At 35.2% G+C, this 16,910-nt stretch overlaps 1 protein-coding gene across 2 annotated transcripts in view; it reads left to right on the top strand.

Moving 5' to 3' along the window:
• The first annotated feature begins 2,565 nt into the window (after window positions 1-2,565).
• Window positions 2,566-16,910, top strand: part of LOC100603789 (A disintegrin and metallopeptidase domain 3-like) — a 72,340-nt gene continuing 57,995 nt past the window's right edge. Inside the window, exons 1-4 of one of the 2 annotated variants that reach the window (XM_030817168.1) lie at window positions 2,745-2,802; window positions 3,208-3,290; window positions 11,423-11,478; window positions 12,790-12,868. In XM_030817168.1, coding sequence (XP_030673028.1) covers window positions 2,745-2,802; window positions 3,208-3,290; window positions 11,423-11,478; window positions 12,790-12,868 — 276 coding nt within the window. Of the gene's footprint in view, window positions 2,803-3,207; window positions 3,291-11,422; window positions 11,479-12,789; window positions 12,869-16,910 lie in introns of both variants that reach the window. The other variant, XR_004031322.1, reaches the window with a different exon arrangement.

Raw genomic sequence — 16,910 nt, 5'->3', positions numbered from 1 at the left:
TTAGAGTCCATTTCACTTCTTCCTTTCCTATTAGAATGCATTTTTAAATTTTTCTTGCCTAGTTGTGACCAGAAATGATATTATGTTGGAACAAAGTGAAGAGTGTGGATATCCTTGTCTTGTTTCTAATCTCAGAGAAAAAAAATCTTTCAACCTTTCACTATTGATTATGATGTTAGCCCTGTGTTTGTCATACATAGCCTTTATTGAATAAAGAAACATTCCTTCTATACTTAATTTGATCAGAGTATTTTACAAAAGGATGAAGAAATTTCCTCAAATGCTTTGTATGCAACTTTTGAGATAATCATAGGGTTTCTGTACTTCATTCTGTTAGTGTGGTATATTATATAAAGTCATTTGTGTATTGTGAACCATCCTTGTATCCTAGGAATAAATCCCACTTGATCACAGTGGACGAACCCTTTAATGTACTGTTAAATTTGATTTGCTAGTATTTTGTTGAGGATTTCTGCATCCATGTTTATAGGACTAGTGGACTGTAGTTGTTTTTTTTTTTTTTTTTTTTTTTCTGTTTTAAGACAGAGTCTTGGTCTGTCATCTAGGCTGGAGTTCAGTGGCACAACCTCGGCTCACTGCAACCTCCACCTCCTGGGTTCGAGTGGTTCTCCTGCCTCAGCCTCCCAAGTAGCTGGGACTACAGGTGCCCACCACCATGCTAATTTTTGTATTTTTCATAGAGACAGTGTTTCAACATGTTGGCCAGGCTGGTCTCGAACTCCTGACCTGAGGTGATCCACCCCTCTCAGCCTCCCTAATTGCTTGGATTCCAGGTGTGTGCCACCACGGTCTACCTGTAGATTTCATTCTTTGTGATGCCCTTGTCTGGGTTTGGTTTCAGGATAATGTTTGTCTATTAAAATGAGTTTGGAAGAATTGCCTCTTCTTCAATTTCTCAGAAGAGTTTTGAAGGATTGGTATCAATTCTCCAGATGTTTGGTAGATTCAGCTATAAAGACTTGCACTTTTATTTGATGGGAACCTTTTTATTATTAATTCAATCTTCTTATTCATTATTGGCCTGCTCAGATTTTCTATTTTTCATCATTCAATCTTAATAGATTGTATGCATGTAAAAAAGTATCTATTTCTCCTTGTTTATCCAACCTCTTGGCATATAAGTGTTCACAGTATTCCCTCATGATCATTTCTATTTTTGTGGTATCAGTTGGGATGTCTCTTCATTTATTTCGAATTTTCATTTATTTCAGTCTACTGTTTTCTTACTTAGTCTAACTAATGGGTAATTTGATTTATATATAAAAACATGTACATGAACATTCATAGCAATGTTTTTTGCAAATTTAAAAACTGGAAACTACCCAAATATTGTTTGATGGATGAATGGTTAAATAACCTGTGGAACATTTGTATTATGTATACTACTCAGAAACAACAAAGAATGAATTATTAATACAAGAAAAAAATTGATGTATCTCAAGGGAATGATATGAGTGAAAAAACAAATTTCAAGAGATACTATATAATGCTTCTTATATATAGTATCAAAAATAATATTAGGGAGATGGATTGTGGAGACTGGATTAGTGTTTGCCAGGGATTAGGAGTTAGGAGTAAGGTAGGTCAGTATACTCTATAGCCATAGTATATGGTTCCTTATGGTCATGAAATGGTTCTGTATGTAAATATGTATGTCAATTTTTGTACTGGGTACACAAATCAATACATGCAATCACAAACACAAGTCAGTTTATGTAAAAATTGGTGAAATCCAAAGTTTTGGAGATGAATGATAGTAATGGTTGCCCAGCCATATGGATGTATTTAATTCCACTGAAAAGTAGGCTTGAAAAGCATTAAGATCATAATTTTTGTATTGTATATTTTACTACAATACAAATGTTACAATAAATAATAAATTGTAAAAAAAAACTGAAATTAGGCAAACCACCTACCTATACAGTAAGAGATAAAATAAAATTATTTCCACCTAACTATATTATCATTCCTTGTGTGAACTCCATATTGATGGGGGAAAATATGTCTGGCTTTTCATTAAGTCTCCCTAAGCCATAAAGCTTTTCTAAGAAACAAAAGCATGGAAAAGTCAATAAATAAATGGATTTTGATTGTTTTTATGAAGTAATTTTATAGGTGTGATTTTTTTGCCTGATACTTATAAATCGTACTAAAATAATAAAATACACCCATATATTCCTATTTCGCATTTTATATTTAAACTCCTTAGACAGTTTTCTAAGAAATTGATTTTTTAGTTTTTAGTATCTGAAAACTAGAAGCAGATATTACCAAAATTGGCAATTGGCTGCTGCTAAACATACTGTGATTCCTTTTTTTTTTTCCTGTTTTCCTTCACTACAGTAATTCAACCGTCTTCCCAGAAGGCTATGATGTGGAACAGTCATATTGCCAAGACTTCATCAGCAAAAGCTCTAGAGTAGAAATGTGCTTTATAACCCTGTGTTACTCCTGAATGCGTTGTAAATGTCAACTCTTTAGAAAAAAAGAGCCCACGTGCCCAGAAATGCAGGCTCCCACGTGCGTCCTCCGGTGCAGCCCACTGTGGGTGGGCGCGCGGGGCTGTAGGATCCACCCGCCTCGGGATCCACGGAGCTGGGTCCCGGCCGCGCCCCGCAGACCCCACGGCCCTTCCGCTCCGCTCGGCCTCCACCACCCTGGCCTCGAGCTGCAGCCGTTCCAAGGGCAACGGCCATCCCTGTGGCTGGGCCGCCGGCTAAGCAATGCTGTCTCTCCTGCTGATCCTCTCAGGCCTGGGCCGGCTGACCTCCGCGGGCCCACGTAAGTAAAGAGCCCCGCAACAGAGGAGGCCGCCTTTCCCCTTTTGCCTTTCGCAGGGCCTAGAAGCGCAGGCCAGGCTGGGAAGGGGGTCCCAGAACCGCTTACAAGTGTCGGACCCCAGGCTGCAGTGGGAAGTGGGGATGCCGGATGGGGTCTGGGACCTGCAGCCCACACTTCTCCCACGCAGGGCTGAAGTCACTAAGCCCTCAAGTGTCCTTGGGCAGAGCTAGGGTAAACCTCCCACGCCTGGAGGAGCCTCTTCCTGGAACTGGACTCTGTGTGTGTGTGTGTGTGTGTGTGTGTGTGTGTGTGTGTGTGTGTGTGATGGAAGTTTAAAGAGTGATAAGAAAGGACGCTGTGACATGAATACACTGGGAATGCTCACATATGCTTTTCCTCATGCAGATTCTGAAACACCAGTTCTGCAAATTACAGTACCACAGAAGATCCAGACAAACACCAATGATGGCGATGTTTCAGAAACGCATGTAATTAAGAGATCACCTTTTAAAATTATGGTGTTTTGTTTTTTCTGGACTACATGGCCCCAATCAATTCATACATATCCCTTTGTGAAATTTGGTTTGTGTTCTAATTTACCGTGCTAAGGAGTCATTTGGTCTGAATGACAGCAAGAGTTTGATATTTTTTCATTTCTCAATATATGAATGTTAGATAACTGTTTTAAAACAGAGATTCAGGAAAAGAATCCCCAAATTCCTATAACACAAAGGAACAATAATCAGTCCACTGGGTTCTTTTAGACAATATGTACATTTAAATCTGTGTTATTATATAGTTGAGGTCATACTAATATTTACCAAGCAACATGTTTTTAACATGATAATATATAAAGACTATCTTCATGCCTATACATGTATACATAAATCCTTTGTAAAATGAAAGTAATGTCATCTTTCATCTGATTAGAGTAGGAAAGTAGGTATGTTGTAAAATTAAATTGAGGTAATACAGACAATGCTGAATAAAGTGAATGTCCACACCAGTCTCTAAAAATAATAAATTTGTACTAAATGAATATTTAAACACACATGCACATGCATACATATATTTTTAATGATTATATTTGACTACAATTGAGTTTTTCATTTATTTATAAATATTGGATTTACTTTTATGGTAATTAACATTGCTCTGTCATTTTTATGACTTCATGGTATGTCATATGGATGTAACATCTATATTATCAGATTTTCAACTCATAGATAGTTTCATAAAATTTCTTTGATAATTGTTGATGTAGATCAATGGGCAAGCCATTACAATTTTTTGTAAACATTGCAGAATATCTTCCAGAAAAGTTGCATTACATTTGACTTTCATTAACAAACAATAATGATATATATCTTTTCGAACTCTCACCAGGCTTTGTTCAATTTTCTCATTTCCACTAACACACACAAACACACACACGCACACACCACTATGAGAGATAAGCATTATTTTTTTAATGATGAAATATTCAGCTCACTAGGAACATTTAACAATTCTGAAGTTGTATAAATTTAATAAAATGCATTCAGCACCTAGAAAGTGAAAATTCATAGCTCTAGAGGAAGAAATTGTCAAATCCATTTCCATAGTGAGATCTTAAAATGTTTTCCTCAAATGTTGGTTGACAAATCATAAAAAATTCATAAAGATAAAGAAAATTTGAACACCAAAAATATTTTTATCCAGTGGACATATATAGAACATGAACCCAGTGAAGTGAATGTATTGTTTTCTCCAGTTCTGATATGTTTTAGGACTCACTAGACTCTACAGTTTATCACACATGAATCCAAGAAGCATTCACTATGAGCTCCCTGTTTAGAAATGCATTCTCTGTGTCCTAAAGCATACTGAGTCTACCAACAAGAACTACAGGAGAAATTTTGGCTTTTGGAGAACTCAGCTGAAATCTTTCAGTGACTCTTTAAATAGTCAAGAAGGGTTTGTCAAAATAATTAGGCAAACACTGAGGAGGCTTCCTTGGCCAGGGACATTTTGAGCTCTGAAAGCCCATTATAAATATCACTGCCTTTGTTTTGGACAAGAATCTGAAATATCCAGATGTGTAGGGATCCCCAGATCTAAAGATAGAGCTTTTCCAATCCAGTGTAATTTAGCTCTATGCCACTGTAAGTAATGTATATTCTTCTGAAGAATATATAGAACAGTCAACAAAGTTGATGATAGTAAAGAAAGAAAATTAAAAATCAAATACTGGTAGTATAAAACTAGTTATATGGTAACAATCAATTAGGATAAAACTTAACAAGGAACTCAAAAATGCATTTAGAAATTTGTAGATGTACTTCTATATATTTCACAGGGTGAAGAAGAAATAAGTGATAATGGATATTGCACAATACATGATGGACAAGAATAAATAAATTACATACAGAAATTTGACATGCACTTGAAAAGTGCATAGGAATATAACTAAAAATATATAAATAACCAATATTTTACTTGACAAACCTGTCATTCAGAAATGAGAGATAAAAAACATCCTGTACAAACAAAGGCTGAGGAAGTTTATTACCACTAGGCTTGCCTAATAAGAAATGCTAAAAGGAGTTATTTAAGCTAAAATGAAAGGAGGATAAATTATAAAAGTAGCACATATGAAAGTGTAATACCCACTGGCAAAGGTAAATATAAGTCAATTTCAAAATACTATGATACTGTAATAGTGGTGTATGAATCACTTATAACTCTAACATAAAGGTTAAAAGTAAAAAGTGTTAAAATAACTATCACTAACATAGTTTGTTAATGAATACAAAATATAAAAAGATGAAAAATTTGACATGGATAACATAAAATTATGTATATGTGTAGAAGTAATATCGCATAGTTTTTGTATGTGATTGAAGTTAAATTTCTAGTATCTTAAAATAACCTGATATAACTATATGTTTATGTAAGTCTCATGGTAAACCATGAAGCAAAAATCTATAGTAAATAAACAAAAATTAAGGAGAAAATAATCAAGAGATACCACTGCAAGATAACATCAAATCACAGAGGAACACAGCAAGAGAGGAAAAATGCACAAAACAACATATAAAACAGCCAGAAAACAATGATCAAAATGGCAATAGTAAGTCTTCATGTCAATAATTACTCTAAATGTAAATGGACTATAAACTCTCCATTCAAAAGACATAGAGTAGCTGAATGGGTTAAAAGTATCCAAAGATACGCTGCCTGAGAGAGACACACTTCAGCTTTAAGAACACGCAGGGGCTGAAAGTGAAGGGATAGAAAAGGATATTGCATGGAAATCAAAATCCAAAGAGGAAGGGAGTTTCTATGCTTTTATGAGACAAAAATAGACTTTAAGTCAAAAACCATAGCAAAAGGCAAAAAAGTCATAATGTAATCATAAAGGGGCCAGTTAATCAAGAAGATACAACAATTTAAAGTATACATGCACCCAGCACAGAGCCCCCTAAATGTGTAAAGCAAATTTAAACAGAATTGAAATGAGAAATAATATTAACAGAGGACTTCAATACCCCAGTTTCAACCATGGATAGATGTATACAGCAGAAAATGAATAAAGAACATTTAGACTTAAACTGCACTTTAGACTAAATGGACCTAAAAGACCTCTATAAAACATTCCATCAAATAGAAACAGGGAAAAATAGAAAACTCCTAAATAAGTGGAAATTAAACACCTTCTTAAACAACCAATTGGTCAAAGAAGAAAACAAAGGGTAAAAAAGGAGAGTAGAATAACCACAGAATAGAGCAACAAAACTAAGAGTCATATTTTTAAAAATATAAATAAAATTAATAAACCTTTAACAATATTAGGAAAAGCAGAGGGCTCAAATATGCAATACCAGAAATAAAGGAGGAGACATTACAATTGACATCACCAAGTAAAAGCATCATGCTATGAACAATTTTGTGCCCACAAACTGCATAACCTGGAAGAAATGGACAGCATCCTAGAAACAATCTACGAAGACTGAATAATGAAAAACAAAAAATCTGAGGAGATCAATAACAAGTAAGACCGAATCAATAATCAAAAATCTCCTACAAAGAAAAGTCCAGGACCAGATGGCTTAACTGGTGATTTCTACCAAAGATATTTTTTTAAAAAAAGAGTAAATAACAATTACTCTCAGAGTTTTCCAAAAAATGGAAGAGGAAGGAGCACTTCCAAACTCGTTTCATGAAGCCAGTATTACAATATTACTCTAATACCAAAGTTGGACTGAGATACTCCAAGATAAAAACATGAGCTGATATCCCTGGACAAAGATGCAAATATCCTCAATAAAATACTATCAAATTCAACAGCACAATAAAAGGACTGTATGTCATGATCAACTGGGATTTATTCCTGGGATTCAGGGATTGTTAAACATATGCAAATGAGTACATGTGTATGCCACATTAAGAGAATAAAGGATAAAAATCATATAATCATCTCAATAGATAAAGCAAAGGCTTTGGACAAAATCCAGCATTCTTTTATGATAAAAATTATCAACTAATTGGGTATAAAAGGAATTTACTTCAAAATAATAAAGGCCATAAATGACAGGCCTACATCTAACATCATACGCAATATGGAAAAGCTGAAATCTTTCAGCTTTTCCTCTAATATCATGAAAACTACACTGGTGTCCAGTCTCACCACTACTGTTAAACATTGAACTCCATTTAAAAAAAAAAAAATTACCTGCTTGTAACAAACGCCAAATAGACCACTCCCAAAGGCAACTTGAAAGTGCGTCCCCGACAGCAGTCCTCACTTCAACTCAAGTTAAGTCTTTAAAATTGTATTTTGTGCCTCAGCTTCTTCCTGTAGGTCTTTTGACCCCTCCTGGCCAGGGGCACTCAGTGTAGGCCCGGTGGAAGCCGGAATTCACATCCTCACCCAGGGGCCCACGAAGCCTGCCTTGCAAAACCCTCTCAAGGCTGGGCTAGGCCACCATTTTGTGCATTCCCACGGTCCATCCCCTGTGCATTTCCACCAGGAGACTGGGTTATTGTAATCTCCAATATCCTTGTCTGCCACCCACACTGCACCCAGCAGGGCTGTGCCTTGTTCACTCTGCTATCTCCAGTACTCACTGCTTAGGGGGCCTTTGTGAGCATGTTCTGAAGGAAGAAAGGGAAGGTGGAGGGAGAACAGCCAGAAAATGATAAACAGATCAGGCCAGGCACAGTGGCCATGCCTGTAATCCCAGCAATTTGGGAGACCAAGGTGGGCGGATCACTTGAGTTCAGGAGTTTGAGAACAGCCTGGCCAGCATGATGAAACCCCGTCTCTACTTAAAAAAAAAAAAAAAAAAATTGGCTGGGCGTGGTGGCATGCACCTGTAGTCTCAGCTACTCGGGAGACTGAGGCAGGAAAATCGCTTGAACCCTGGAGGCGGAAGTTGCAGTGAGGCGAGGTAGCACCTTTGCACTCCAGCCTGGGCAACAGAGTGAGGCTTTGTCTCAAAAAAATAAATAAATAAAATAAAGTCAGTGTATATGTGGCTACATTTCTTACATAACACCCCATATTTATTCAAAGAAATCTGAGAACTGCCGATGCCTTGCTCTCAGGAAAAAAGCACAGGAAAACTAAATCGTTGCATGCCATCAATGGCGGAGTGTGCAAGTGACAGGAGATGTGGTACTTCCAGTGAAGAGGCCAAGAGATGGGGACACTTGGAAAATCCCAAGCCAGGCCTGAGCTGCCAACTACAGCCAGATGGAGTATTGCCTTCTCCAAACACCGATGGGACTTGGATGGCAGCCACTGGTCTTAAGCAGGGAAGACCTAAGTCACCTCAGGTGTCCTGTGAGAGACCACAGTCTTTGCCAAGATAGAGGAAGTGCCCGTGCAGGCCCTGACGTAAAGCCCCTCGGTTAGGAAGTCCTTCTGACCTTCTTTTCTTGGATAGCCCTTCCTCTACAATTAGATGAGAGAAACTTGCCTCTTTGCAAGATAAGACTAACATTATCTTTGGACTTCACCATAGGTGGAAGTTGCACGAGAAGGATTATTCAAGAAGATAAAATAAAATGCCTCCAAGTGAAATTGTCTATTATCAGATGACATGATCTTATACATAGAAAATCCTAAACATTCTATATGAAGAAAAGGTTAGAACGAAGACATGAATTCAGTAAAGTTGCAGATGCAAAAACCAACATAAAACAGATCAGCTGTATTTCCACATACTAAGAGTAAACTAGCTGAGGAATAAATTTTTAAAAAAATTTATAATACCATCAAAAAGAATAAAATATTTAGCAACAAATTTAACTATGGTGGTGAGAGATCTGTACACTGAAAACTACAAACTATAAATTGATAAGAAAAATTGAAGAAGAGAGAAACAAATGGAAAGACATCCCTTTCTCATGGATTGGAAGAATTAATATTGTTAAAATGTGCATATTACCCAAAGCAGCCTCCAGATTCAATGCAATGATGCAACGCCCATTGACATTCCGATGGCATTTTTCACAGAAACAGAAAAAAACAAATCTAAAATTCTCATGGAACCACAAAAGACTCAAAATAGTTAAAGCAATTCTGAGCAAAAAACCCTGATGCACCATCATACTTCATTTCCAATTATATTACAATGAAATCACTACCTCATAAAGGTATTTGCACTCTCATGTTCATTGCAGCATTATTCCCAAGAGTCAAGATATGAAAACAACCAAAATGTCCCTATACAGATGAATGGATAAATTGTGGTATGTATATGTTTATATATGAAATAGAATATTATTCTGTCTTAAAAAAGTAGATTCTACCATTGTGATGACATGAAATAAGGTAAAGGACATTATGCTATGTGACATAAGCTAGACACAGAATGAAAAATTCTGCCTGATCTTACCTATATGTGGAATTTCAAAACTTTTCATACATAGAAGCTTGGAGTAAACAATGGTTACCAGGGACTCAGTGTGAGGAGGAGAGTGCAGGGGCAAATGTGAAAATATAGGTAAAAAGGTACAGAGTTGTAGTTATATAGGATGAAAACATCTAAGAAATCTAATGTACAAAAGAACTGTAGTTAACAATATGATGTTTTATACTGGTAATTTGCCAATAAAGTAGATTTTAGGTACTCTTACCACCAAAACAACAACAAGGAAAATATAAAAGAAATTAACTATATTAGAATGATGTATATTTTAATTTGCTTGACTGCAAAAATCACTTTTCTATTTCTATATCAAGATAAGACTATCAAAAACTTATGTTGTATACTTTAAATATATATAATATACTGAAAGTAAATTATATTCTATATCTATCGTAATCACAATAGTATGGCATTAATCTCTGGGTATATGGATAAAGAAAATGTAGATTGATAGATGATTGATCAATTGATGGATAAACAGACAAACAATGGGAAGTATTCAGTTTTTAAAAAGAAGGAAATCCTGCCATCCATCATTTGTAACAACCTGGTTGTACCTGGAGGACATTATGCTAAGTGAAATAAGCCAGACACACAAAGATAAATACTGCATTATCTCACTTACATGTAGTATCTTAAAAATAAAGTCAAACAGATAGTAACAGAAATTAGATGGTAGTCACCAGGGGTTGGAAGTGTGGATGAAAAGAGAAGATATTGGTCAAATATGTTAAAAATTTATTAATTTCTTATATAATCTTATAACTTTGGGTTATAAGATTAATAAATTCAGAAGATCTAATGCATATCATGGTCACTATAGTTAATAATAATGTTTTGTTTACTTAAAATTTGCTAAGAATAGACCTCAAATATCTCACCACAAATGATAAAATGGTAACTATGTGAGCTGATGGATATAGTAATTTGATTGTTTTAATCATTTCACAATGTATATATATGTTAAAACATCATATACATCTTATATACACTTTAAATAAATATAAAACTTGTTTTTCAGTTGTAGCTCAATAAAGTTGAAAAAAATAAAATTGCCTTAAACCGTTCTGGAAATGAAAGGGACTTTTATTATGGACACAAATATCAATTTATCATGAAGATATCACCACATTTAATCTTTTTGGAACACCTTACTAAATCTGTCTGAAACAAGAAACCTCCATTAAATGGAGGGGCTTCTAATTAAATGTGGGCTGTCCCAGGAAGTTGTGACTTTGTATAAGATGACTCTTTTGAGTTAAGGCAATAGCCAAAGTGGGTAGGGAGATGAGGATTGCCTGTGGGTAGTACCTCTGGCAGCTGGGCAATAATTATTTTATTCTTAACTGGGAACCTGTGCTGCATTATTTTATTTTCAATTTATTTGTGCTGAGAGCTGCAAAATAGAACAAAGATAACAAAATTCAAGTTTCTTCAACTGTTTCTCAGCATTTCTAAACATAATCCCCATTTTAAAGTCAAATCTCATAATAATACATGCTAATAATGATCTGAGTTTTGAAATTTAGACTCCTTGTGTTTATTTAAATTACAATTAATTCTGTATACATTCCAATTTTGATATATGCAGGATATAACCTACATTCATATGAATGAATATATGTTTCAAGGAACTGCAACGTTTAACTTTTAAGAAGTTAGAATCTCTACCAATTACTTTCTGTCTGAATATTTTGCTACAGGCCACTTATTCCATCAAAATTGAGGGGAAACCATACACTTTCCTGCTTGAAAAACAGTAAGTTACCATTTTTTCATTCATTATTTTTAGTGTCTTAAATTTTTACAATCACTACCCTAAATTGAGCTTAAATAAGAGACTGAATATTAGGTTTATTTAATATTGTATATCTTCTCTGTGATTCATTTTAGTCATCAACTTCAGGTTGTCATTTTGAGACTGTTTCAGGGAGGGGCTATGCCTTTTCCTAGGTTCCAGAAGGAAGGCAGGATGGAGCCGAATCTTTAGTAAACTTGCGAAGGACACTCATTGCTGTTTTATGACACTAAGAATTTTGGGGTTGTTTTTACCAAAGTATAACACCATGAAAACTAATGTAAATATATAAAATCTATTGTTACTTGTTAACAAATACTAACAAAGGTATATGAGCCATAAAATTACAGTTGAATCTAAAAGAAAACCCCTTTTGAAATCTGGCAGACCTACTTATACATACATCTGTGTTTGTCAGTTTAGTTTGTTTGTTTATTTATTTATTTATTTTGAGACAGAGTCTCTCTCTGTCACCAGGCTGGAGTGCAGTGGCATGATCTCAGCTCACTGCAACCTCCACCTCCTGGGTTTAAGCAATTCTCTTGCCTCAGCCTCCCAAGTAGCTGGGATTACAGGCATGCGCCACCACACCCAAATAATTTTTGTATTTTTAGTAGAGTTGGGGTTTCACCATGTTGGCCAGGATGGCCTCAATCTCTAGACCTTGTGATCTGCCCACCTCAGTCTCCCAAAGTGCTAGGATTACAGGCATGAGCCACTGCACCCAGCCTATTTTATTTTATTTTTGAGACAGGGTCTCATTCATTCACCCAGGCTGGAATGCAGTGGTGCAATCATAACTCACTGCAGCATAGATTTCTTGAGCTCAAGCCATCCTCTCACCTTGGCCTCCCAAGTAGCTAAGACTACAGGCACATGCCACCATGACTCACCAATTTATTTTTATTTTTAGTAGAGATGAGGGGTCTCCATATGTTGCCCCGGCTGGTCTTGAACTACTGAGCTCAAGCAATCCTCCAGGTTTGGCCTTCCAAAGTGCTGGGATAACAGGTGTGAGCCACTGCACCTGGACCTAGATGATTATTTTAAATTCATTAAAGCATCCACACATTTTTCTGATTATACTGGTTACTATTCTTTCTTATGTTCACAATATGCTATCAAAAAGCAGCAAGTTAGTATAGAGACAAGTCCATTTCATTTTTAGATGTTTGTATTGAAAGTAAATTTTGTTTAATTTTATTATTCTGGAAGTTATTTTTTAATTAATGATATAATTACAATGAAGTGTCATTATTTTGGTTGAATTAGGTCATTTTTACACCCACATTTCCTGGTGTATTTATACAATGAATCAGGAACATTGTATGCAGATTCTTCATTTTCTAAGGTAAGTTTTGGTTTCTGCCAAGTAAATTTACATTTTTTATGTGGTTAAAGTGCCATTGTTGGGGAGGAAATGAATGCTTTATGGCCCACATAATTGTTGAGAAAACAGATTACAAAATTAAATATAATGTGGCAATTACTATGAAAGCATATTAAATAGAACAACTACTTTTTTAAAAATCTGGAACTTAGGAATCATTTCTCCAGAAAGGACACTTAAAGTATGTGTGTCTGAAAGAATTAGTAGGAGTTTTAGGGGGAAAAAAAAGTGTCTGAAGGAGCTAAGACACACCGAGAAGTTTCAATTGATCTATGAGAGGGCCTGGGCAGTGGAGAAAATCATAGACATTATCTTACAGAAAGACCCCAGGGAACCGGTGAGAGTGAGAATGGGAAAAAGTAGACAGTGTACTGAACCTTAATAGGTCCACATGTGAAACCACGGAATTTGAGTAATTTCAGTTATATCAGAAAAGCTTGTTTCTTTTTTTTTTCTTTTTCTTTTCTTTTCCTTTTTTTTTTTTTTTTTTTTTTTTTTTGAGATGAGGGCTCATTCTGTCACCACAGTGCAATCTTGGCTCACTGCAGCCTCTGCCTCCCAGACTCAGGTGATCCTCCCACCTCAGCCTCCCAAGTAGCTGGGACTATAGGTGCCAACACCATACCCAGAAAATTTTTGTATTTTTAGTAGAGTTGGGGTTTCACCATGCTCCCCAGGCTGGTCTCGAGCTCCTGGGTTCAAGTAATCTGCCTGCCTTGGCCTCCTAAAGTGCTGGGATTACAGGCTGAAAAACATTAAAGAGTCAAGAAAGTTTTGAAATTATGTGAGAAAGTTCACTTTACCCTGTAAGATATTTATTACACCCTGTAAGGTATTTATTACTCTGTAAGACATTTATTCACATGACTGGGAGGAAATGAAAGGCAATGACTGGTCACACTCTATTGCTATATTGGAACTGAGAGACGATGAAATCTACAGTTTAGTAACTGGTAAAGGATTTTCCCTCTGTACCAAATGACAATTAGAAGTCAGAAAAAAAAATACATGAGGCACCTGTTTTGAGATATGTGACAATAAGCCCATTAGGAATTTTGTACCTGAGAGAATGTAAGCACAGGAGGTGAATTTCATGTTTAAGTTTGCCCCCTACTGTAGATAGTCTGGACGATAGCATCCAGACGTGGAACCAAGCAGAAATCTGAGAGTTTGGAGTTTAAGGTTGCTGATTACTGTTGATTTTTAAGTTTTCTATATTTTGAATATGTCCTTTGTCAAACATGGGCATTGCAAATATTTTGGCCCTGTCTGTGATTTGTCTTACTTTTCTTTCTTTTTTTTTTCTAATACGGAGTCTTGCTCTGTCACCCAGGCTGGAGGGCAGTGGCACGATCTCTGCTCACTGCAAGCTCCGACTCCCAGCTTCACGCCATTCTCCTGCCTCAGCCTCCTGAGTAGCTGGGACTACAGGCGCCCGCCACCACACCCAGCTAATTTTTTGTATTTTTAGTAGAGACGGGGTTTCACTGTGTTAGCCAGGATGGTCTCGATCTCCTGACCTCGTGTTCCACCCACCTCGGCCTCCCAAAGTGCTGAGATTACAGGCGTGAGCCACTGTGCCCGACCGATTTGTCTTACTTTTCAAATGGTCTGCCACTGATCAAAAAGTTTTATTTTTGATGAGGGCTAATTTATCAATGATTTCTTGTTATGACTGGTTATTTTCATCTCAAACCTATGGACTCTACGTAGCAGTAGTTTCTGAAGACTTTCTGGGTTTTTTTTAAGTTTATACTTAACATTTAATTCTTTATCTATTTTGAGGTAATTCTGTATAAGATGTGGAATTTGGATCAAAGTTCAGTCTTTTGACTAAATGTATATTAGTTACAACACTATATTTTTAAAAGGCTATATTTCTGCTTTGAATTGCTCTTTTAACTACTTTGTCAAAAAAAATCCATAGATCTACTGTGGATGTATTTCTGAGTTGTTAACTACAGTGGTTTTTCCCACTTTATTATTCTTTTTTAAACTTTTTAAGCTATTCTATGCTAGATATTTTGCTTTTTCATGTAAGATTTAGATAAAGCTACTCCATGTGCAAATAAAAAAAAAACTTGCTAGGATTGTGATAGAAATTGTGTTAAATCTGTAGATCAATTTGGGGAGAACTGACATCTTTACTATGTTAAGTTTTCCAATCCAAAAACACAGTAAGTCTCTCTATTTATTTGGTCTTTTACTTATGTCTTTAACTAGTGTTTTTTCATTTCAGCTTTCAGATCCTATACATTTTTTAGGTTTATACCTAAGTATTTCATTTTATTGGAATAATTGTAAATGATAGTGTTTTAATATTAGTTTCCACATGTATATTGTTCTTTTCTAGTGATGCAATTCATTTTTTGGGTTTCATCTACTATTCCACAATCTTGCTAAATTCACATATTAGTTATAGAAGGGCTTTTTAATAGATGCCTTGAGATTTCTGACATACACGTCTTTAACAAATATAGACAATTTTCTTTCTTCATTTTCAACCAATATGTCAGTCTGCTTTTCATTTCTTTGCTTTGCCTCACTGTAATTTGCTAAAATGTCCAGGATCATGTTGAATAACTGTAGTGAGGGCATTCTTCGATTATTCCCAATTTCATGGAAAACATATTCAGTCTTTCATTGTGAAAAAATAATTTTGGCTTTAGGTTTTTTTATAGTCTCTGTATCAAGTTGAGAAAATTATCCTCTATTTCTAGCCTGCTAAAAGTTTATTTTGTTCTTTTTGTTCATTAATGGCTATTTAGTTACAGAAAATACTTTTCCTACATCAGTTGATAGGATTACAAGTTTTTCTTTTCTGTTTTGGCCTTTTGGCATGTTGGATCGAATTGATCTATTTTTAAATCTTGAAATAGTTTTGCATACCTAAAAAATTACAACCAAGTCCTGACATGTATAATTATTTTTACACATGACTTATTATCTTGAGGTTTCTCTCCTCAGTATTCATGAGAGATACTGATCTGCAAGTTTTGTTTTGTACTGGCTTTGTTTGATTTTTGTATTAGGGTTATAGTAATGTATGTATAAGGTCCTATAAAGGAAGCTGAGATTTGCTTTTTCTGCATCTATTAATTTCATCCTGTAAATTGTATTATTTATTATATAATATAGTGTATCACATTACTTGATTTTCTTATGTTGAACCAGTTACATTCCAGAGATAAATCCCACCTTGTCATAGTGTAGGTCACTTTTAATATGCTGTTGAATTCAGATGTTTTTGAGATTTTTTTTCCATCTATGTGCATCAGGGATATTGGCTTGCAGTTTTCTTTTCCTATAATGATTTATGTGGCTTTGGTGTCTGGCCTCATAGAGTAAGTTTGGAAGTGTTTCCTCTTTCAGTTTTTTGCAAGAGTTTAAGAATGGTTGTTGTGACATTAATTACTCTTTAAATGTTTGATAGAGTTCAACAGTAAAGTTCTCTGATCCTGCTCTTTTCTTTGTTGGTAGGTTTTGATTACTGATCTAATCTTCATTCTAGTTGTGAGTCCTTTTAAATTTTGTACTTCGTTATGATTCAATCTTGGCAGTTTGTATGTTTCTAGAAATTTATCAATTTCTTCTGGATTATCCAGTTTGCTGACAGAAAATTGTTCATACTAGTCTCTTACATGGTCTTTTTCTGTTTCTCTGGCATTAGTTGTAATGTCTCTTTTATTTCTGATTTTATTTATTTGCATCCTTTCTATTTTCTTAGCATAGCTAAGTTTGTCAATTTTGTTACTTTTCAAAAAATGAACTTCTTTGTTTCTATATTGGTTTTTCTATTTTTATTTTGTTTATTTCTGTTCTAATCTTTGTTTTTTAAATTTTCTCTGCTAATTTGGGACTTAATTTTATCGTGTTTTTCTAGCTTCTTCAGGTAAACATATTTGAGATACGTCTTTTTTTAATGTAGGCATATAGTGCTAAGAACTTTTCTCATAGTATTGCTTTTCCTGCATCCATTTGTTTTAATATTTTTTGTTTACTT

Source organism: Nomascus leucogenys, chromosome 8 (genome assembly GCF_006542625.1).
Source record: "Nomascus leucogenys isolate Asia chromosome 8, Asia_NLE_v1, whole genome shotgun sequence".
NCBI lineage: Eukaryota > Metazoa > Chordata > Mammalia > Primates > Hylobatidae > Nomascus > Nomascus leucogenys.
This window is presented reverse-complemented; position numbering and strand designations above follow the sequence as displayed.